Below are 25,451 nucleotides of genomic sequence, written 5' to 3' on the forward strand. Positions count from 1 at the left end.
ACTCCAGATCACCACGTAAACTGTGGGCACTAGTATTTAAGGCTTTTCTCAATTACCTTGCTTACGCTGCGCATCATTCCCCTATCTAAAAATGAAGCATCTAACAGGTAAAAACAACTTCCGTGTTTTAAAGATGTGAGTAGGTTTGCAGTTTGTTTCTCTTCTAAACTGTGACTTTGAATACATTTGTTTTGACACAATCTTTGCAACTCCATTTGGAACTAATACTCAATGCAGAACTACTTACACTGCTCTAAATCATTGGCTTACAATGCCTGTTTTCTTACTACACTACCTTCACTGCAAAAGGAACACTGCACAAAGAATCCTTCCCCAGAAAAAGAAAATCAGAAAGCACAAAAGATGCTGCCTTTGCAAAACCACAGCATTCCGATACTAGATTACAATTAGGTTTCTATTCCAAGTATTTCAATGCACACTGTTAACCCTAGACAACAGTACACGAACCTTCTAATTAGCATGTTATCTTTGGTGCAATTAATATATTGTACCTCATATGTTATCTTCAAATTAAAACTTTTACTATCTGAGCATTATTAATTAATCAATGCAATTCTAAGAGGAAAGAGACATCATCCAAGAGAAAGTCCGTGTTTTTAGAATGTCACAGCCACTGACATTTTAGAACAATTATTTAGCTGTCTTCAAGTACTACAAGGCTATTACCTTTAGCTTACGCTGTCCTTGTAGAACACACTCAAAACCCATGACATAATTATTACGTGAATTGTTTCACATCTGCAAACATTTTATTGTTGCATTATTCAAAACATCCAACTGTTGCAGTCAAGAGAAAATTTTAGTAAAAAAAGGGGGGGGGGTTAAATCCTTTATAATAATAATATAATAATCCCCTCAATACAGTCAAGAATCTTCCTCTCTATTAGGGCCGGCAGTAAAGCATATAGACAGTAGCACCAATTCAAAGAAGCGATGTGATTGTTTGACCCTGAAGATACCAGTATAGATGATGATCTTTTCTAAGCCACTGTGCCAACTTGATTTACTGTGATGAATGAATAAATTCATAGCCTAATAGCTTGTCGCAATATGTTTGATTTGAGACATTAAGAGGAAATGATTTCAAAAGATGATTGTCCTTATAAAATACTTAAAAACCCCAGAAGTTTTACAATTTTTCTATCACATATCAGATTTAATAAAAGTAAACACAAACCAGCATACTGTGGCTAGTCTCCATCAACAAATAAAGCTATCTTTTTTTAACAATAAATTTCCTGTGCCTAAACTCGAAACTGTCTTACGTCTGTTTATAAGCAAAGGACTCCTTAATCTATATTGCACCAAAGGAAAGTAGTATTTTCCCAAGAAAACACAACAGGAATCAGTTGCAAAACATTGTGCTTTCTTTAATTGGCTTAGACAATGAAAAGCATAACCTAGTAATATTTAACAGATGAGATAAAAGATTTTCTTAGAACTACAGCACATCAGATTCCCAGTTTTATTCCGCAACTGCTTGATTCCATACAGACTCAAACAGGAAAATTTAGGACAACTGGCAGCTACCTACCACACAGTATTGCTACTGCATAATAGTGTAAGCAGATTGCTATTCTAGAAATTTGACTTTGCAATTCCTCTTTTTAGCATAATTACTCAGGTTTTATTAACCCCATATAAATTAAAATCCATGTGTATATTGTTACAGAGTATCTACATCAAAAAAAATAATCCTGACACCCACAGACATGCTGAGTCAAAACACCTGTGGATTTAAGAAAAAGAACTTGCTCCTGCTTCTTACATCTTTGTTCACTATAATCATAAATGGAAACAAAATGTCAGTAGTGTCACAAGATGAGTCATTAATGTAAACTGTAATTATACAGGATGGTAGCCAAACATGCTGATACACATTATATATACATATATATTTCATATATAACCACATACATTACACACGAACGTATAGAAATGTCTGCAGTAGCGCCTAGGCAGGTCTCCCAGAGCCCTCCAGAGATAGCAATGAATTAAGCTTCAGAGCACTACCAGGAGGTCCCTATATATTATCATCTCTATTTTCATAGAAAAAGTCAGTGAGGGACAGGCACAATAAACGGCTTGCCCAAGGTCATACAGCAATGTAATAACTGAAATGGGATTGGAACCCAAATGCCCTGACTTTTATTTTAACAAATACACAGTGTTTCTTCTCCTATAATAAAGGACAGAAACAGAACGTGTGTTATTTTAAGAGAACATGCTTGCTAGCTTGAAGTAATCGGGTTTCATTAGTTTATTTAGAAAAATCTTGAACTATGTTTGGAACCATAGGACAAAAGAAGAAAAATAGGGCAAAAGACTAATAAAAGCACTGCCACCAATTTGATAAGGAGTGAACTAGATTTGTATCGCATCCACATCAATGTGAATCAGTGAATTTTTAAAAAAGGATACAATTTTTTAAGTATAAAGGTTTTACTGAAATTAATCTTTCACATTTCTTACCAAATTAGACATCTTTCACTAGATGTTCATAATAAAATGCAGATGTATTCTGATGATACTAGTTTTAAATCAAATATAATCTCTATCTAAATGTATTTTCTTTAAAAAGTCACTTTCTTAATACAAGAAGCCCCAAGAAATAAATTTCCGGTTGAAATTACTCCATTCCTTTCATGCCACAGGGAGAAAGGCAAGTAGAATAGTCCAAATGAAGTACCACTCGCTTAAACCATCTCCAGCAAAGCCCAGAGTCCGAAGGTTACAGTGGTGCTGAATCACCTCACACACATCCTAACAGATAGTCTGTTTGGATACTGCCAACTTTCAAACTTCCCTAACCCTAGCACAAAAAAATTACAGATTTGTAACTACTGCTTCAAAACCAAATCTATTTTAGATCGAAATAATCAATAGAGAAGACTGATGGAAAACAAGGCAGCGAACTCCGTATGTAACTGAAGGCACCAGTGTGGTGTCTGGAGAGACCTCTTCTTTGGCCTTCCAAAGAAAATCTGTTTGGAAGATTGGAAGATCCAAACCACGAAAGACCCAGAATCACCCAACTGTCTCCGCTATGTTCCCTGAGAGCGCTGGACAACCTCCCCAAGATTCACAAGCTGGAATGCATTCCTCCAAATCCTCCTGTCTTAACATGCAACCATGAATATTTTGCCAGGAGCAGCAAAGACAGGGACAGGATATTTGTTGTTGCCCGCCCACCTACCTAGTGATGGTTGGTTTGTCTGTTTTTCCATAGTTAGGGACAAAATTACCTTTTTTACAGGTCTCAAGCTTTGAAATTCCAAAGAACTGTATCACAAAATCCAGAAGCTTCATCTGAACCACAACTATGCCAGAAGTTATTGCTTTTACTGACCCACCTAGCAATTTTTCAATTCTTACACTAGTGAAATAACCATATATGATAATTTAAATGTATCTGATCTTAAACAGACCATCGCTGAACTTTAGATAAATGACGGATGTTATATAATATATTTTTAACTTTAAAAACATTCCTTGGTTAATCTGCAACCATTATTTTGGATTTTCCTTTCCAAGGACATGCTGATTCTGTTTAAGAAAATAAATTTACAAAACTTTGTAACAAACATAGTTTTCAATTACATTTAATAAATCTTTGGTATAAATGCGAATAGCTGCTTATGCAAAGAGCACTAAACAATTAATTTAATGCTACTGAGCAAATGTCATTAACATTTTTTGAAGACTGGATGAATCTTAGCTTTGTTGCTAAATGACATTTTGAATATTTAGGGTTTTATAAGGATGGTTCATTTCTTTATACAGCAACAAATCTTCAGACAGTACTTCCGTCTGGTTGTAGAAAACTACAATTGATATCTTTTCCATATATACTTAACCTCCTACAGATTTATTTGATTCTCAATAATTACTATTCTCTGGTAAGAGGCATATGTTATTACAGCACACTGCACTCCCACAAGCTGTCCACTCAGTGTATTTTAATAAATCTCTGCCAAAGCTGTATAAATTTGATCCTGTTTAAATTTAATAAGGATCAGAATATATCAAAGCACAGATTCCCATGGGAGAAATAGATATTTTGCATAGTTATTGAGTGCCCTATTCATAAATACAATGTGTAAGACCTAGACCATCAACCTTGAATTAAAAAGAAAAAGAGATTAATGTGTGCAAAGCCAGCTACTTCTTAAATAACTAGTGAAATTAGTGTTTAATAAAACATTTTTCCCTATACTACTGTTCAAGACAGCAGCACTGCTACAGTTTTAATATTAGCATTCTAATACGTAACTATTGAATATCTGCAGTATAGAAATACCTTTTCAGGTACCTTTTGCAATTCTTCCTTTAAAGATGTACCTACACGAGGACACAGATTGCTAAACGTGTCACCAAGCGTTTCTCTTTGGGTTATGCCTTACCCTCTTCTACTCAGTGGGAGCACTGCCTTAAGCAGAAAGCCGGTCAGCAACCACGAGCCACGACTACCGCTGAACCTGAACTAGTTTAGGACAATGAACAGCATGAACGTGTATTTGACATCCATTTTCTTCCTTTTTCTGGAAAGATGTCTAGAAGAGGAAAAAATTCTTCAATGCTCTATTAATTCTAGGTAAATTTTGGTGATTTTACATAATACCCTACAAAATTTTATGTTCTATTAAGCAGATCATTTCAGTGCTTGCTGTGGCAAAATACCAGGAGACATAACTGTGCAAAGAGATGCTGATCTAGCATCTTCTGAAGAATTTTGAGGATCACTATCATAAACACAAATACTGCATGTCTTCCAAATACATTTATATAATTAGTTCTTCAGATTCCAATGTCGTCGTCTTTGTTGCTGTTTTAAAGAAAAACTGTTTGCAGATGAGGGGAGAGAACCCAAACACCGAAACCAAATTTCCACCAACACAGGTAGAGACCAGGCCTGACAGCTGCTAGTTACAGAAATGATTTGTTAGTCTTTCGTAGGAAAGCTGCATTGCTTTTCATTTGTTTTTATTAGTAATTGCATATGTAACTGTGTATACAACCTACCACTTTCAAAATAGCTCCACTTTCTCCCATCATCTTTGATGTTTACATGATAATAGGTATGGGAAAGAAATCAGACTATATTTATCCTGAATTAAAATTCCTATTTTCAGAGTAAGAGCATGAAAGTCAAAAGACAAATCATTTTACATGGAGTAGAGATCTTTCCCAAGAGGGGGAAAAAAAAAAAGTACTAAATCAATTTGCCATTGTTTTACAAGTCAGCCACTGAGAATGAAATCACAGACAGCTGAAATTAATGGGAGTTTTGCCATTGACTTCAATGGGCCAAAGATGTCATCCTCAGTATTTTACTATACACAGAAGCCTGATGTCAGAATTAGTACAGCTTTATGAAGTACAGTACAACATAATTCAATCCATCAAAGTGAAGCCAATCATATCATCACTCAATCATTGTTCCTGCTCACATCTATGGTAAGATTCATTCTTGTTTTCTTTTCCCTGTACCATCATATAGGTGTTGGAGCTGGGAAAAACCTCAGCCATGTTTGTCAGCAATATTCCCTTATCCACTGTCAATATTGTGGTGTTCTGGTGAAACTGCAGGTATAAAAATGAAGTTGAAAATTCAAGTTATATCAATGGAAATGCATGGAAGCCACAACATAGGCAACATAGCTTTGCCAGAATATTGCCATCAAAATCACAGCACTTAAAACACAATTACTTTGAATTAAGATCAAACAATATCATGATATAACTATTCATCCTGGGTAAACACATGGCTAGGTCTTTTATGTGCCACCTGCAGCACAGGGTTAAAATCTGTCTTGTTTCAAGAATTTTTGAAAATACTGCACATTGAACGGTGATAATGTTGGATCCATTCGTTTAAGAGATTCAGTGCCTAAGCACAAAGAGGCCGAGTTAGGAGTACAGTGACTTCATTTCCTTGCTTTTACGGGTTTGTGTCTTTCAACTTTAATGTTATTTCAACAAAGTGCTTTGCGTTTATTATGGAGATATTCTGCTGTATTTCCCTTTTCTCAGTTCATGAAATTTTCAATATAACAAGAAAAAAACAGCTCAAATTCCTATTTTGAAAACCATATTGCCATTTTTATTCAGCCTGTATTTTAATATAGCATCAATATTTAACTACTTCATTAAATGAAGTGTGACTTTTATAGTGAAAATGTCAGTCTTTGCAGTTCATTAAATTCATTTAAAGTATAGCCGCTTGATTTTTTTTTCCTGAAGGAATAAAGGACTATTAACTGAAGGCATAAACTTAGCATTAGCATATACTTTTTTCTTCAAATTAACATTCAAGATTTGTAACAGTCTTTACAAATTTAAGGGATTGTTTGTATCCTTTTGCATTATCCTTATTTTTATAATAGATGTCACTTTTATAGCATGTACAACTGTTTATCACAGTTGGATATGACCAGTAGGATGTCACAGAGGATATTACCATATCACGTGCTATTATGAATCTGTAGAATTCTACAAGTAGTATTAAAAATACATTATTTTGAACTGTGGCATCTGGAAAAATAAACTGTATATGATGTAAAATGTAATAACTCTTGGAATCCAACCGGGTTTATGAGTACTGTTTTTCTGTTTCATAAAACATTCTTTGATGAGTATCCTTTTCCAGGGAGGGTTTCTATTAACTAATACAAAGGAACACAGGGAAAGCTCAATTTCCAGAAAGGGAGCACCATGTTTTTGCCAGATGCAAGAAACCCTCGTCCATATTCTTTAGGACTTCTGTCACTAATGTCTCTGAAGCTGGAAAAGCTAATTATTTCTGATTAATAAATTGGTGCAATTATAAAATAATAAGAATAAAAAAGCTGCTTTGAATTGTACGAAGATATAAAAGTGGTGATACTTTCTCTTCATCCTACTCCTCTTTTCAGTGTTTGGAGTGGATGCCAATGACAGCGAAATCTCTGGTTTTGGAAGACAATCGTGAGTTCTCTTCTATTTTAGTGTTTGGGTGTGTGTCCCCCCCGCAACAAAGCAATTTGATTAGGCTGCTGTCTTGCAGCAATGATCTGAATCACTGCCATGATGATTCTCTCACTTCCTAGTCTCAGATTGCACTGAATAGTCAATGCTTAATTTATTACAAATACAGAGGGTGATTCGGGGGAGGGGTTTGAACATGGCCACGTGACTTTTAAAGGGCTTCTTTTTCATAACTATAATATTCATCCGCTGAAAATCAGATACTTTTCTAGTGTCTTAAATGTAGAATCCAAAATACCCGACCGCACGCAAACATTTTCGGTACCATTACATACCACAAAGATTTAGGTTGGAACTAGGACTTTAGAAAGTATCAAATTATTCAATCTATGATTGTAAAGTTCACTGTATTCCCCATTCCTCTCACACATGGGAGCTTTAGCCTCCATGCAACCAGCAACGGGCATCAAACTAGAGAGGAAGAAGAAATGAAGAATGCAGTAATTAATGCCTACTTAAGTTAAAAGCTTCCTTCAAAAACATTCTTCCATGAATGTTGTGCACAACAAAGTTTTATTTTCTACGAAAACTACTTTGCGTCTCCAATTTTGCGCTAAACTACCGGGATTTGTTTTTCTATGTGTCAAAAGTAACAGGGTTTATAGGAAATTCTTGTGCTTGAACTACCGTCCTCTGGATGAATTTTTCTACAGAATACTATAAAGACTAAAAATTGAATTGTCATGTGACTATAATCTGAAGAAAGAAAGAAGAAACTCTAAAAATTAATTACAGAAGCAACAGCCCAGTCACATCTACAAAAAGCTAACAGGTACCAGTGACACATATTCCAGACTGGAGTCTGAAAGAAAGTCTTTACACACTGTTATTTTCTACACTGTTACATCTGGCAAACCAAACTGATGGGCTCTAACTAGCAATCCCTTACAGCAAGATTACATGGAGCTAAACAAAAATAATTTCTTTTGGGATGTCATAAGTTAACATGCAGCTACCACGGGAGAAGTATCCAGCCGGCTGTATTAAATCCACGTGCTCTAGGCAGGTCACAGTTACCAGCTCGCTCACACCATACTCGCACACCCTTGCAGGACTGGGATTCCTATCCTAGTTCTTCAACTTGAAAGCCAAGTCTTCACCAACAGAGTTAAGATAGCTACCCTGAACAAGAAACAAGTGCTTGGTTCTCCCACTGCGTGGACCTTTCAGGCAAAGGGTGAAACAATGCCACTCTTCCAGATCCACGTTTTGCTAAAACAATAGAGGGAGGATCAAATTAATCTTTGCTACCTATTCACCTTGTGCAATCACAGGATCGTTCACGCTGGAAGGGATGACAGGAGATGTCTAATCCAACCTCTGCTCAAAGCACAGGCCACACTGAATTCAGGAACTGCTTGCTCGGGGCTTTTCTTCAGTCAGGTCTTAAAAACCATCAAGGATAAAGACGAGCCTTTTGGGCGACCTGTTCCAATACCTCATTACCCTCACAGTGATTCTTTTCCCCCTTCTATGCAGTCTGAACCTCTCGTTTCCACTTGTGCCTGTTGCCTCTCATGCTCCCACCATGCACTCCTGTGAAGAGCCTGGCTCCATCTCCTCGCAGGTACTGGGCTGCTGTCAAGTCCCCTGAAGTCTTCCCTTCTCCAGGCTGGACAAGTCCCACGCTCCGAGCCTCTGCTCATAGGGCAAGCGTGCCAGGGATTGACCATCTTGCTGGCCCTCCGTAAACCTGCTCCAGTTTGCTGCTTTATGTTACTATCCACCAGGACCCGGTGGCCCTTTTCAATGGATCTGCTTCCCGGCCAGTCAGACCCCAGCCCATCTCTCTCAAACCAGCACGCCATAAAAAGTTTGTGATACATTAGGCCAATGATACACGCACTGACATTGAGCTTCACGGTTCTGTGATGCTAGAAGAGCCTCACAGATCTCCCAGTCCCTTTTTTAAAGTCCGCTTTACGAGGAAAAAAAAATAATTATTTTTCACTTTTTATCCAGATAAAATACTTAATTACCAATTTGATGCGTGAGCATAAACAAATAAAATCCTAGTGTTAGTATTAAGCCGCTGAAGTAGGAAGAATCACTACTTTGGATAATCGAGGCTTTGAAGAAAACTTTTACATCAGCTATAGCCACTTGCTTCAAAGTTTAACTGCAACAACAAATGAAGCCACACTTCAAAAAACAACAAAGCTAGAACCCTCTTAAAAAAATTGTATACTGGTTTTTAATCACACTTTAATTGCACAAAATTATGCACCTGTCCCAGGACATATTAAGAAATAGCAGCAATGAAACTTGGCAATAAGATTTTTTTGCACTCAAACTGCCTTATAACCAAGCAGCAAATCTTCGCAGTACATTTCAGAGCTCAGTAACTCCCAGGAAATCATACCGCAAATACAAATAAGCAGACCTCTAAAAAGAGGGCTACGGGTGTTCAGAAAGAGCCATCCAATTATCAAAGCTTCAGAACTAGCAGATTTGTGCTACTTTTTAAATTTTTCTGGACTTCTGAAAGTAATCTACAGATTTGTTGAGTCTGAGACTCAAAACCAGTTCAACCAAATGATTGCTTCCAAAACCATCAGTCCACCACGTTCAGTGCTACAAATTAGAGGCTTTCAAAAAGATCTATGATTTAGCAGGTCTTTGACTATTGTACCGCACGTTTGGGCCATCTCTTCTGTAAGCAATAACTAAACTGATTCTACCCCAGCTGAAGAATTCTCAAGATGCTGTTTGTTGACATACAACTTCTGCTCTGTTTTACCCTTATTTAATACAACTTTTCAAAGAAAATGAATTGGAGGATGTTTCAGTTTTATATACTCCAACCAGAGGACCGTCTCAGGAAGTCACCAGATCTCTGTGTTTAAAATGAACAAACATGCCACCTACATTTTTCTATCATATAATAGGCCAGGAAAAGGAAATATACCAAAAAAATCATAAGACCAATTAGAAAGAGATAATAATAACAACAATAATCATAGAGGACAGTAGAAATTTCCCTGTATAAGTAAGAACTTATGTTATTTTTGTACACTGGACTAAAACTAGATACAAATGAATATCACAGGATAAAGCATATTTCCTGGGAATGCTGCATTCTCAAAAACTTCTAATTTGCTTACAGAAAATTGATACAAGAGGTCTTGTAGAACTGAATTTCTTTTAAATTAATGTACTGATTTAGTAAAGTTAAGCTAAGATTGAAATACCCTTGTAACTCTAGCCAAAAATATGTATTTCAGCACTATGTCTGCAAGCACAAATATTCCATAAAATGATGTAAGGAGTTGTATAAAACGCATCAGTTTGCTACCTAAATAGGAGTATATGCCGGACTTTTCAAGGAAGGATTGAAAGAATGGAATGATACTGTACCTATGTACCTTTGATATTAATTAGTAATCTATAATCCTTAATTTACTGTAATTCCATTTTTATCGTAGATATAAAAACAACTGGTACCATCAACAGTTTTGCTTAAATTTAAAAATGAAGAGGCAATGTTCTACAATGGCAGAAAATACCAACTGTATGAGGGAATCCGAGTTTTCCTTTTGCCACACAAACGAATCAGGTGAGGCTATGAGTACTTACGTGTCCAAATCTGGGGTGGAGGAGTCTATCTGCAAAAAACCACATAGTTGTAGTAGCTGCTCCTTCCTAGGCTGGAATATTCACAACAGTGCTGGCAGACAGAACTTTTTACATAAACAAGACTACATGCTCTCTCTTCAACTCTGTCTTCATGGATTAAAGGCAAAATAAAGATAGCCACTATCATCATTTTCAATTTTTATGACCTCTAGAGAAGAGAAACAGATTTGCATTGCTCAATAACACAAATGGATACCAAGATGGGCTGCAAATTTTTGCAAGTGTTTCATACACCTCTCTGAAGGTATACGCTGCTTAGTGCCACTGTCCAAACTCTTTTTGAAAATGAAGTTCTCGTTCAGATCCACAAGATCAGAATATTTTTAGAAACTTGGAACTAAGGCAGTTACCCGTTAGCAGAACATGGAGGTAAGGGCACGGATGATTATCTGATGCGCACTCTTAAAACACCTACATCAAGACAAACCATCTAATAACTTGATACCACGCTTCTACAGACTATCAAACTTCTAGATGTGGATTGTTCCATCACCTCTTTCAAACACTTAAAGGCCTTTCCGTCCCCACCACCACCAAGGAAAAGCATGCCATTTCTGAAGGAAGAACTAAGTATTCTCTCCACATTCACAGATACTAGGTAACTCCCCAGCATCTATAAATCTCATCTATAATAGGTTTCCACCATAAAATTAGACTTCAGAAACAGACTTACTTTACTAGCTGTTATGCATAATTCCAAAATTGTTGTTGAGTCTGTAAGTAACTATCACATCTACGGCTGCCTTGTCCAAATCAGAGACTCACTTGGGATCACAGAGTGCTCAACACCACTTCAATATCATATGTTCAGGAGTGTAAGCGTGAACCCTAAAAGAACCACACTGAACAAGATTAAAAGTACAATCAATCCCATGGTCCCTGTTTCAGCCAACCACAGTATATGACATTTAGCATAAACTCAGAGCCTTAAAAGTGACTACTGCTCCTTTGTGCCCACTGTTGCGGGAAGGCTGCCTCAGCACCTTACTCCTCGGGAAGACAAAGGCTTTCTTCTCATTCCCAGCCTGAGCTCAGAGCCAGTGTTGTTTATACAGCCACGCTTGTAACAACACTGTCTTCTCTCTCACCCTGCTGTTTCCAGTATTACTGTTAAAGCGTAGGTACTTCAGGCCTCTCATGTCTTCTTTTCTTAAGAAAAATAAATTCTCCAACTGCAAGGTACTTATTTAAAAAATAAATAAATAAAAATGTCTTTGCTGCCAGACCTGCAATTTTACGTGTCAGTTCTTTCACACTTCAGAGATGAAGATTATCTAGACCTTCCCAACTTGAAGCAGCTGAATGTAGCATTTTGCTTCATTTTTGTTTGGCATCTAAGCTGGAGGAAACATAATAATGATTCATTTATTTAGTAAAAGTGCAGACAAAACCAACTGGAGACCATTTTTATGATTTCCAGTGAGGCAGATGTGCTGCTTCTGGTAAGGATGAGAGGCCAGATAGAACTGGTGCTTTTTGGCAGCCAGAGTAACGCTTACCAACATTACAGCCTGTCCCCCCGTAACATACTATCAGTACCGATTCCTTTGTTTTGTCAGCAGGTACAAAGAAGTGGCTTTATCCTTTTAGGAAATGAATGGTTCAGTGCCCAAGAAACTACTACTTCAAAATACATCCTCCGAGCTGAATTTTCTTCCAGCAAGTTTATGAAGCTCTATTCAAAAGCAGAAACAGCTCTCTTCTTCAAAGACGGTATATTCCTATGTGCAAGAGGAGGACTGCACCCATTTCTTTTGAATCCATAGAAGATTTTAGAAAGTAAGGATGAGAAAGAAAAAGTTGAGTGTGTTTTAAATCAGTTCGTACATGAAGTTCAGTTTGTCTCATTGATTGCTTTCGGGTTTTTTTTTTTTTGGTTTTTTTTTTTAAGATAAACATAAATCATCTTCACAGGGAAAACTTCAGTAGTTGGGATCAATAAAGCAACTGGCCTTGCTCGAGCATACATACTGAGATTCATCATCTAAAATCTTGTTATTTCTTATTTCTACATTCAAAGATCCCTGGCAACAAGAGTTTTGGAAAAAGGCTGCAGATAGGAGCTCCTTTGCTTGGGTGCCATAAGCCAACCGAACGGAGAAGCAAAGATGAACCTGTCTCTTTCTTTTGATCAAACAAACCCCAAGTATCAGTTCTCCAAAATGTATAGGAAATCTTTAAATGTGAAAAACATGCATTTTCACCCTCTTCTCCCCTCTTTATCCCCCCCAAAATCCCACAACAACAAAAAAAACCCCACCACACAACACCCAGAACCGTAGGAAGTTTAGGAACTCAGGTAGACTGAAAATACCTGATCCTCACATTATAAATGTTTAGAACGTTCCCTAGCCACCATTACCTCTTTCCCATTAAGGTGTTTCACAGCCATTTCTCTATTCTTTTTCTAACTCAACAAATGGTCGCTTCCTTTGGCAACACAGAATGCAATGACTGCTTCCTACTACAGCAGCGTGGAAGATGAAGTAAAACAGTAAGACTCAACAAAATAAGAAGAAATGGAAAAAACCTGTCATTAAAAAGAAGTAGGAGATCAAAGATTTCTCACTGTCAAAATTCTGTGCCAGATTTGTTGTGTATTGCTTGTACTCACTGTAGTTCCCATGTATCAATCTGAGTTCATGACTCTGAAGGACCAGAATTGATTTTCCTCCATGGAAATTGTTCCTTCCTTTTTACTTTCACATTTATTTTAAAAGAAAAAGGTTACACCTGGGGGTGGGGGGGAGGTGTTGGGGGGAAGGGGACAGAAAGCAAGGTCTATGCTTGAAATCAGTTCTCACCCATGCAGAGAATAAATGAAATTCAGAAGAATTACAAACACTTTACATAGTCTAAAATTATATGGATAGCCGTTATATTCTTATAATTTCTAAACTTTATCCTTTCATATGTATTTTAAATACTCCTTCTGTTGATGCCATGGTATTTTAATGGAGTTTATTATCATTCTTGAGTCACAGAAACACTGAGAATGAGGCATAATAACATAATATTCACCTGCAGTTAGTCATAATATGAATCAAGCTCTTTATCATCACTGTCTCTCACTTATGTCTCATGATGGAATAACCTTAAAAAAACTTTTATTTAGAAATAGTTTTACATAAACACACAAATAACATGGAATATGATGCAGAGACAGCTATAGTGGTATTCAGTTAATTAGCAATCCAAAAGTTACAAGTTACAATGATGAGGAGCCCCATGATGTCCAAAGAAGATGTACACATCCTGATGTACGTATCCTGTACAGCAGCAAATAGCCTCTCCCCACATTTTCCAAGCAGTGGAAGATTGTTACAACCGATGCAGACCAATACACATCTGCGCTTTAAAAATGTGTGACTGTACAAGAGTCACGTTTTTGATTCAACATTTATTAGTTACATGTATTACAAGTAACAGCTGCCAATTTTCTATACAAAAACCAACACAAAGCTCAAAATACCCCTTTAATATGTTATCAAGCAAAGAATCGGGATTCTTTTCTGGTATGTAAACTCTCCGCCAGACTATTAGCAAAAGGGCAAATTCTGAGACCTTCCCTGAAAAACTGCTATTTACTAGAGACAAGAATACCAGGCAGATAGGCAGCATGTATGATATGTTATCACCAGCAATATATTTGTGCTGATAGAAGTCAAAGCCAATCTTCACCATCCTTACTCACTTTCTAACAGAGAAGACAGAAAAAGGCTGCTATCCTATCACAAGTTGTTTGCCGACTAAATTTAGAAAAACAGTTTGCTACTTAAGCTGGGCAAGCTATAGTTGTAGACTGAGGCAAAATAAACGTAGAAGCTCACAATACAATTTTACAGCTGCTTTTTGAGAAGAATTACAGATAGAAGAGCAAGATTGATCTCTAAGCTGTACACTGGACATACCACAAATCTCTGTATGCAAAATACTGAAGTGCTATCGATTGGCCTACTCAGGTATTTAATGAACAGAACTACTATGTTTTCCTTTCGTATGATCTTTGATTAATCTCTCGGAGTTATATTTAGTCCTAGATTACACTGTCTGCCTTTCACCTTGTTCCGTCAGAGCTGAACATCAGCTGAAATTCTGTCCTACCTGTGGGTGGCTCCAAGAATTACAGGTTTTTGCTGTGTGCTACCAGCCAGAAGTCCAAGCCAAAGCAGGCACCAGAGCCAAGGGGACATGAGGAAGTCGACCAAGGAATGTGCTGACGCAGAGCACGCTCCAAGGGTTCTCTCACAGAAAAGGCACCCACAAAGCTGATTCCACAAAGGCAAGATCTCAGAAGCAAGTCATCATGCTCGTAAGGCATGGCAACCGGGAGAGCATGGGGTACTGAACTCACTGATGCACACGTCTGATCCAGACATTACTTTAGAAAGACCAAGGTAACACAACCATCAGAACTGAGAACGCACATAGGTACGGCTTGTCTAATCCCCAAAACAACAATTACATATTTCCAACAAGCCATACAATAACCTACGCACCTTACAAACATCATCCAAGATCCCAGCGCAAAGCTATTATGTTAAAAAAGGCTTAGACGAAGGTACAAGAACAAAACAAAGGCAGCTTTCCTTACCAGCACTTCTGCGATATCATAGACAACAGGCAGATCTCTATCATGGAAGCAATGATGCAAGCCACCATTTAGGAAGCCAGGCTGCCTTGTATGACATAACGTCTGATTTACCACTCCACATGCGCTCCTTGGGTCTCAGTTGCACCACCATGGGAGCATAAAGATAACTAAGTAAAGGACAGCAGAAGCATCTGTTAAATCCCTTTATTTAATAATATCTTGCACTTGTAAATTATTTGGCAGGACAAAATAAATTGATACAAATTATTTCTCTTTATCATTGGAAGTACACTCTCAGAAAACCACAAACAGGAAGTCACATAGGTATAAACCTATTACTTACTTTAATGATTACTTTGTAGTGCAAATCTAAATTAAGCTCTGTGTTTGCACCTCACAATGTATTTACATTTGTGGTATGTCCAGTGTACAGTCTTGACATCAGTCTTGGTTTTAGAGTTCTGCTGTGAAAAAGAGCAGAAAATCCATTGTAACATTCCGTTTGTCACATGCATAGAGTAGGCTTTTTTTTTTTTATGTAAGGTTAATTTATTTCAAACCATATCAAGCAAAATAATAGGCAAAAAACCAATCATGTTGCGTTGTGGTAGGGAGCCACAACTATCAAGTTTTGCACTAGAACAAATCAATACCATGATATCCCCATATTTACATGACCGCCTACTATTATCATGATTTCATCCACATGCTTACCAAGAACCCACAAAAGTAACAGCATTAACCTACTAAAACAAACAGAATGACTATTTTCCCATGCCTAATCAAATTCTTATTTATTTAAGAAAGCAAATTGTGTAAAAAAGAGGACTGCTAATCCCCTATCAGTAAAACAGCTTACTGATAAAAGTACAGTTTAAACAAAAATACTTTTATTAATAACAAAGTAATACTGAAATACAGTATTCTAAACCATTCAAAATTCAACTATTTGTATAAGCCATACGACTATGAAGAGAGTGACATGAGAACAGCAGATAAATATGATCTGCTTTGAAAATAAGCTACTCCACTATGCAGCAATTGATTTTTGCATGGTTTTAACACAATTTTTCATATCAAAATTAGACAGTTAATCAATATTGAGGTGTTTAAATATGTCCTGAACCTACAAACCTTTATATAATTCAGTGACTTTAAATATGGGAGTTTTCCATTGGAATAGAAAGGATGATTCATACAGCTCAGGTTGTTTCCTTGGAAAAAAACCCACAAACAAACAACAACAACCAACCCACACCAAACCACCAAAACAAAACACCCCAAAATAAAAAAAAAATAAGCAATTTAATAGAGTATCTAAAACTATTTAGTTTTTAGATCTCTATCTAATTTCTGTCATATTAACTGTTTACAGAATTACAATGTCAACTATATCCACTTTGAGTGCTAAACACAGAAGAGTTTCTCTTAAAAAATTTTCTTAAGAAAACCAAATGGAGAGATGAAGGCATCTCACTTCAAGTGACCAAAAACATCTGCATGTCGACTTCATCTTCCACAAATCCTACCGTACTGGTAATTTTACATATTTGCTACCTTTTGTTAGGTTGCCCAGTTGATCAGAATTCTTCAGAATATTAAACACAGAGAAAAGAAAATCCAAACGTAAACGTGTCTGTTCAATATTCTGCTTTAACATATCGATTGTACATAATCATCAATTACATACTTTGTAAAGCAGATGAGGAAAGTGAGGAGATACCCATGCTATTGCCTTGGCAACTCTCACCTCACCCAGTAGCAGACAACAAAATTTTAAAAAAGCAGAAGCAAAACAAATTCCTTACTTCAGAGGTTGCCAGTCCAAATCCTGGCATTTCATCCCAAGACACCCTTCATTTTTAACGGCACTGTGTCACAACCCACTCTTTCCATAAGATTTAGTCTTAGCTCTCACATGTCTTTGGCCAGGAGTGATAATATATGGTCATAGTGACCCAGACAGTAAGAAGAGCTATAACTTTACAACAGCAAAAATAAAACATTGAATTGATAACAATTTGTCCCATGAAATGCCAAGGGCGGGCCTGATCTAATGCCCATATAAATAAGTGAAAGATGCCCACATTGAATCAGTCTCCAACGAGCATTAACAAAGCTGAGAAACAAGTGCCAGTGGGGGAAAAAAAAGAAAGTAGATTTCTCTCCATGACTTTTTTTATACTTTTTTTTTTTTAAAATCAAGCTTAAAGGAATATTAAGGGATACTTTCAGCTTGCAATTTTTGAGAATGGCCTGCTTTGCTTTTCCCTCTTGATACTTATACAGGGCTTTTCAACAAAACACGGGCTGCTGGGCAAACGGGCCATGGAGGAGTAAACAGAGAACACTGATGCCAACAGCTGGCACGTGAACTATACAAATAAACTGAAAACTAGATGAACTGTTTAAAGCATTTTTCACTTTCAATAATAAACTTATATTGTCTAGTTTTAGTAGGACACCTTTTCCAACAGAACTGAGTCTGCAGCACTGGTCAATCATATCTACAGCACTCTGCTCATAAAACTCAGTTATTTTAATCTGATGAAAACAGTATTTTCACCCTGTCTGTCCATTACCATGAAGCATCTGAAAAAGTTCATGACAGCATCTGTTCAGATATCCAAGGTACCTGTGGCAGAAGCAGTTGTATAACAACAGTCTCCCCTTTTGGGGGAGGGCAGCCCTGTAATGCCTGTATTTTTCCATATATTGTTTCAGGTACAGAGAGAATACATTCAAAACAGAATTTGGATTAGTTTGACAGGTGCTAACATGCAGTGGAAAAGATATGAAATAGAAATCTTGTTACAAAAATAAATAATGAATAACGTGGCAGCAAGCATGATCTCATCAAAGTCTTCATCTGAACGGAGCACAGTGGCAAAGACCAGAAGGCTCTTGTGTGACATTGTTATCTGAAGTCCTGATTAGATTTTCACCTCAGAGTTCTCAATTTTGGTAGCAATCATCGCAAAGATACTATGGTGACTGGCACTCTATAAATACATCACACAGACAGGTAACAGTATAGAAGACAGCTATCAGATAAGAGTTTGAAGCGTTTGAAAATTCAACCCTGCCATTAGGTCTGTATAACACTACTTGATTTTACAGCAGTAGAAATGTGATTACAGATAAAAAGGTGGGATTAGTGCTGTACAAATTCTTCTCTTAAATTAGATTATCATCATTCAATAGCATTAGTTAGGTTTTTAGGGAGTGTCAGAATTCAACAAATATATAGGCATGTATTAACAGTAAATTTAATAAAAGCCTGCAGCACAACCCAAAGGTCGCAGTTTGATTGGCCTTGCTTTGCCAGACACTGCACAAAAATGCACCAAATGAGTCACACGACTTACAGGCGACGCAAGCTACTCTCATCTCAAGTATCTGCCAAAGAATATAAGCTGTTATTTCCTGTGTTGCTATTTTAGATTTTATTAGAAATTGATAATAATGCATTACAGGGTTAGGCTGGACTCGGTACCTCTGCAGGAAGTACAACGTCTGATGCAGGCGATGCTATGGGGATTGGGCTCCTGTCATCCCACTGGATTTTGTCACTATTTCCTCACTCTAGAGCCAGACGTGTGAGCAGGTGTCCATGTCCATGGCGAGCACTCATCACAGTTGTGATTGCTACAAATTATTATCATTTTAAAACACACCCACTAGTCATTTCCACACATACCGTAAATACTCCAGATTACCTCTCAGCATTAAACTCACACTCTTCATATATTACTATACATTATTACAACTATCTTACCAACACAATTGTAACACATTGTAATGAAAACATCTAAAAATATTTTTAAAAATCGACTTCTACTAAGTATACTTTGTACACAACCAACTCCTTATGTCTTGCTAACAAACAGCACCTTCAGGATAGGAGTTGCATTATTTGAGCACCAGAAAAATTGTAGACTGCACAATCCAGCTAGTACCACCGTTATACACACTCATCCTGAGCGACACCGGCCCTTGCACAGCGGCTGCCTTTGGCACACAGGGGTTTCCTTTCACAGCTTGCACTTGCTCTTCAAGTACCTCACGAAACCTGTGGGATGATTGCTCCTGGAAAACAGCACAATGCAAGCCGTGGTGATGATACAAACTGTAATTTGTGTTCTTGCGGACATACTCATATGATCATTGCACTTCCTCTTCCAAGCGCTGGGGATCATGTATCCAGCATTTTTAGTGCTGGATTAGACAATCAAATATTTTGGGAACTTCTTTTGCTCCCCTGCAGTAGTTGCCTACACAGTCCTGAGGTTTTGAGATATCAGAGGCAGGGGAGGGCTGTGCTGGGAAAGCAGCAGTTCAGCACGTTTGCCACACGTGCCAGAAGATCAATGGCAAATGCTGAAGCTAAAATGGCACTCACTGAGTTGACAGTGCAACACGAGTTTCCAATCCCTTACTTAAATCGTCTCCAGCAAGACCCATATTTGTGTCTCTGCTTGTGCATCTCTACTCTCTACTTTGTGGGAGCTCCTTGGTGCTTTCTGGTGCTCTCCCATCACCCGGGGCCACCTTTGTCACGGTGAGCCCGTAGGTACACGCATGAGCACAGCACGCATCAGCTTCCAGTCACCAGAGACTGCCCCGTCCGCATCAGAGCAGAGCCCCGATGTAAACTAGCATATAGGCAGGGCAGATGATGAGGGAGCATAGAGGTTTCTATCTTAGCAGCATACATGCACCCATTGTCTCTCACCATCTGCTATATGAAAGAAAAACCTAGGCATATATAGCCACGCTAAATTTGCAAGAAGAGTAATTTTCAATCGTTTGCATAACTGTAATCCATTTTTTCCTACCAACACACACTAATAGGAATGACTTACAGCCCCAGTTTAGCATGCTACTAAACTACTGCTGTCTTTGCTTTACCTCTGGAAGAACAAGATAACCTTCCTGAGCTTCCTTTGTAAAATGATGTAAATGTAAAAATGTAAATGTAAAAAATATTTCAGCCAAAAATATCAAGCTCTGACATTCACATATGTATGCTAGTACCTAAATTAAGGTATGTATGTTTGAAATTTGTATCCTTCAAGGACAATCTGTATAGAAGAGTTAAATGTTATAAAAGGTAGATGACTAAATAATGAAGTAAGGACTCTGGAATTTAATACAATGCTAACTTAAGCACCGAGCTGTACGTGTTTAGGTTTTGGAGTTTTCTCTTTTCCAAATTGCATTATAAGAATTGTGGTTCCTCAAAAAAAAAAAAAAAAAAAAAAAAAGTGTTTGCTATGATGGATAGTAGTTCCCTAAATATTTTTAGTACAAGATTTGAAATTTACTCAATAAGTGAAAAAGTTTGTTTAGAAAAATCTATTCAACTGTAGCAAATGTCCAAAATCATCCTCCATCTGCAGAACCATAAAAGGGCTCAAAACAGAAGCAGAATGTTTTACAACAGCTGGTCTCTTTCAACTTTCTGTAATTTTTATAGCTATTTTTTTGCGAATTCTTTTTAGAACACCGCAGCAGGACTCTTCTAGAAACAGCCAGACCATGGTTTCACTTGTGCAATTCCACGAAGCAGAGGTGGATTGCTCCTATCCCAAACCACGACCAGCCAGACACATGCAGGGTCAAGTTATGTACTCTCACACCAGCACTGAAAAACTTATCAAATATGGCCCTGATCCAGCAAAGCACTTAAGCACATGCTTTACTTTAAACATGTAAGTAATCCTATTAGAGTAAATGAGATTCAGCATAAACCACTGCACTGAATCTCAGAATACCTTGGTTGTGGCCCTGCTTATGTCAGTGACCAACTGCATAACCTTGGAGAAATCACTATATTTCTGGGTCTTTATTTCCTCTTTTGCCCTTTACATGTGTTTACCATGTTGCACACCATCTCAAGAAAAATAATCCCAAACTGGAATCTTCTAGAAACTGCTGCACTACAATTAATGGCAGGGACACTTAGGTACTTTAGTCCTTTTCAATGCCTGTTTATGTTACTCAAAACTAAAGCTCACCCAAAACCCCCCAAGATGACATCCCTTACGTCTACTTATCCAGTACTGACAACCAATTTCAAAAGCATGACCTTGCTCTTAACAAGTGGTTGTGGAGGAGGCGGCCAACTGACGGTACCTGCAGGCGTGGGCCAGGACAGCTCCCAAGCACGCGTGGCTACAAGCCCGGGACTCACGCCGCAATTCCCCTCCCGCTGCTCATCCCTTGCTCGCAGGGAAGGCGAGATCCCACGCCCTGCCTGGGCATTCACGGGTCAGTCTGCCACACTGCTGCCAGTGCTGTACCCACAAGAGGAAAAAACGGTACGGTCCTGGGAAAACCTGTTTAAAGCATGCAGGCGGAAGACGGCATTGCAGGGTGCAATGCATTGACACTGAAAGGCTTTATGTTCGATATTTTTAGACATTGCAACACAAGATACAGTTTGCCACAGGTAGGCCATATGCCACCAACTCTAGGTCTCAATGATCCTTAGGATATTTTCACGTAAATAATTGTGGTTTTGCACATATATACAACCATGCAATGTGTTTACTCTTGCCATCACACTTCCTGCTTCCTGGCAGTTGTCACAGGCAATGTCACTGTCACAAGGAGAATATGGATTCAGCTCCTAACAATGAAGCAGGCATGGATGAGTGGGCAGGGTACTCAAATGAGTTTCAGAAAGACTTGAAGTGAAATACTGTCCCCAGTGAAATCAATAACAGTTCTCCCATTTACTTCAGCAGAGTAAATATTTCAACTCTTTTTTTTCTATGCCTTCTGGTCACCTCTGTACCTAACAGAGTAATCATTTATTTTCCTTAGGAGCACAGGGAAAAGGACAGAATGGACAGAAAGTGAGGGAGAGGGGAAAGATTTCAAAACAAACGTACTCTTTTCACAGAATAATTAAAAACTCCAGACAAAACTTACAAGGATTCCTGTAGTTATAAACAATGCAGGAAATGAGATTAGATTAACACAGTTAAGACCCTCCTTTCTAGGAACTCATTCAGAAATTCCTCTTCTGTCCTTGAAACACCTGTACACCACGTTGCTGCTTTCCCAGCTGAGCCAAAGAAGAGCTCAGAGCAACAGCAACACAGCTTTACGCGTGGCAGCCTGCTCCGGATCAGGCCTTTTGCATACAAAGATATCTATTATAAGACACACGCATCATGAGCTATACTCTGTTAATTAAAATATTTTTTGCTGCAGATTGGAAGCCTGGCCTGCAAGATACTTGCCAAAATTATGTTCAGGAGCACAGCAACTGAAATGTGTTTTTAATAGGTCAAAAGTTAGTTACTTTTTACTTTTTCTGAATGTGTGCTCTGTTTGCGTTGTATGATGAAGGGAAATACAGTCAAAAGGTTATATACAAACTTGCATTTGCAGCGACTTAATGGACACAATAAACTACTAGTTTTCAGAAGCCATTCAAGATTTTGGACATTAAAAAAAATAAAAAAGAATCTGTACAGTAACCTGTAACAGAGCCTGAAAAAATGCATACATAACACAATAAAGTTACTGAATAAGTGAAATTTACAGTAAGCATGCTGTCTGTCAGCAAGTGTTGCAAGTTTCCAAAATTCGTTGGCATATGAGACAACAGTGAGCACTTACTATGCATTTTAGAGCGCTTGAAGTCCTTAGCAGCATTCAAAGTTAAGGTTGACATTTCATCTTTAATTCATGCTCCTGTGTCTTTCTATATTAACTACTAACAAAGCAGCATGCTAATAGCCTCAGCAGAGAGAGCATGCGCGAGGCAGGGCTGTGCACGCTCCACGGGAACGCTGCTCTGCATCTCCAGTGAAAGTAGATCTGTGCCTTTCGACACGGGAGGCAGACGCCAAATCGGTACTGACAAACTTGAACATCGCAGCAGCTGAGACGGAGATTATCGTAAAGGGCACCAGAAAAAGTACGTTCATGAGATCTACTTAGAAGCAATTTCTCTAAGAGAAACTTTTCTTCAGCTACTGAACCTCCTTATTTGAGCCCATGTTATTTCTCCCTCTTAAAGTGATCTTTGTAGTTCATCAAACTTTATCTACTCATTTGGAAAGGATTCGAAAAAAACAGGTTTTAACATAAGTTTAGACTTTGTGCAGCACCCTTCTTTTCCCCAGCATCTCATACAGTGCCTCACAAAAGGCCCCAGAGGTTGGACAAACATAGCACCAGGAAAAACACAGTGTGAAAGGGATCTTTATGTGCATGTGTGAGGGCCCAGTGCTAATAGCTCAATGTGCTATTGACACATCACAGTGCAAACAGCTAAGTCTTTTTCAAAATAGCATGAGTCACAGTGTCATTCTTAACTTTGCCTTTCCCAGATTTGGGTAATTTGTGAAACAAATCATCCCCGTACTATTAAAACATGGTTTTGTAAATGAAAATAGCCACTATTGCTTCTGACTGTAACATTTACTCCGTAAACTACACATGCCGCAGAGAAGGTGTGAATAGATAGAAGTGGTACTCTAACTCCTCTGACAATCCTCCTCAAATCAAAACGTTTGTTATCATCCCGTGCTAGCAGCTGATGTACTTCTAGATAATCCTCCTGTTTGGTATAATCCTTTAGTTAGAGGCTGCCCGTAAGAGAGCCGGAATCGCCCGAAAGAGCAGAGCGGAGGGAGGCGTCCCTTCCCCTCCCTCGCAGGGACGCCCGAGCTCCATCAGGGCTCTGCCCGACCCACGGGGGAGCCGCTGCGGCTCCAGCCCGGGGAAAAGTTCAGCAAGTCCCGGCCCGAGCCACGAAGGGCTGCGCGCTCGGGAAAGCCGCCTTTTGTTCCCTACCCGCGGGGGAGAGGGACCCGCACCCTGAAGTTACTGGCGGGTCTGTTCGGGTGCCGTACTGAACCGAAACGCCCCAGCGCCGGGCCGTGGAGCGGCCGGCTGCGGCCTGGCGGGCGGGTCCCCCCGGGGCGAGCCCCGCCGCGGCCGCCGGCAGGAGGAGGGAGGCGGCCGGGCTGCTCCCGGCCCCGCGGGCACTCGCCGCCCCCAACTTTCTGGGGACCGGCGGCCCACGGCCCCGCGGAGACCCGCGGGCAGGCGTACCCCGCCGCCTCGGGCGTTCGGGCATCCCCAGCCCCGAGCCTCCCCGCCCCGACGGAGCCCGAACTCCGGCTCTCGGGGAACCGGCCCTGGCAGCAGCACGAGGAATTAAGATACGCGGGAATAATCACCTTGTTGTAGTTGTAGTAACCCAAACACTGGGCAAAGTCCAGGTTGGAGGGGTCTCCGGGAAGCGAGCTGCCCGCCGCAGCCGGGTAAAATCTTACATCCATGCCGGTGCTTTGGTCCAAGAAGTGCACTTGGAGAGACCGCCGGGAGGGTTAATAGATCCACCTTCAGGTGCCTTCCCCGGGGCTGGGGCGCGGGCAAACCGCCGAGGGACCGGAGCTGCGGAGCGCCGAGCCTTCCCGAGGAGCGGGGACGAACGAGGGCCGGGAGGCGGCGGGGGACAGCGGGGGGAAGAGGCGGCGGAAAAGTGCAGGTAAACAAGGAGGAGAGGAGAGGAGAGGAGGAGAGGTGGGCGGCGGAGCCCAGGTGGGTGCCCGTCCGCCTCGGCGGGAGGAGGGGAGGGAAGGAAGGAGGGCAGGAGAGAGGGAGGAGGGAGGGAGAGAGGGAGGGAGGGCTGTTGTTTTTTAAAAGCTCAGTGCCAAGCCACGGGCTTTGCCTCTGCATTCAGGAGCAGCTGCTGTACACAAAGGAGCCACGCGCCCGGCGCGGACGGACGGACCGACCGCCGCTGCCCGCCGCAGCCTGCCCGCGCCGCCGACAAAGGCGGGGGGGCCGCCAGCGCCCGGGGGAGCGGGGCACCGCGCTGTCACCGCCGCCCCGCGGCTGCCGGGGAGGGGGCAGCTGCCCCGGAGTTGGTGCAACAGGGCTGCGCCGGCCGGGGCGGGCTGAGCACCGCGGGGCCAAGTGCCGAAAGAGCCGGCGCCGCGCTGGCACCGCTCCCCGGGAGGAGCGACCGGGGCCCGCGCCCCTCCCCGCCCCGCCGCCGCCCCTCCCGCCGCCCGCCCGCTGCCGCCCCCGGCGGCCGGTGTGGGGGCCGCGCTGCCGCTCGCCCGCCCGGGCCGGGATCGGCAGCCGGCCCTGCCGCTGGCTGTCCTGCGTCCCGGAGGGGGCTCGGTGAGGAACTTTCCCC

The 25,451-nt window shown here is 40.1% G+C and overlaps 1 protein-coding gene across 2 annotated transcripts in view; it reads right to left on the reverse strand.

The window, feature by feature from the left end:
• TOX3 (TOX high mobility group box family member 3) overlaps positions 1-25,250 on the reverse strand; it is a 77,721-nt gene extending 52,471 nt beyond the window's left edge. For both annotated transcript variants that reach the window (XM_054841004.1, XM_054841003.1), the window contains exon 1: positions 24,484-25,250. In XM_054841004.1, the coding sequence (XP_054696979.1) occupies positions 24,484-24,585 (102 nt within the window). In that variant the 5' untranslated portion in view covers positions 24,586-25,250. The remainder of the gene's footprint in view (positions 1-24,483) is intronic.
• Between the last annotated feature and the right edge of the window lie 201 nt (positions 25,251-25,451).

Source organism: Grus americana, chromosome 13 (assembly GCF_028858705.1).
Source record: "Grus americana isolate bGruAme1 chromosome 13, bGruAme1.mat, whole genome shotgun sequence".
Taxonomy (NCBI): Eukaryota; Metazoa; Chordata; class Aves; order Gruiformes; family Gruidae; genus Grus; species Grus americana.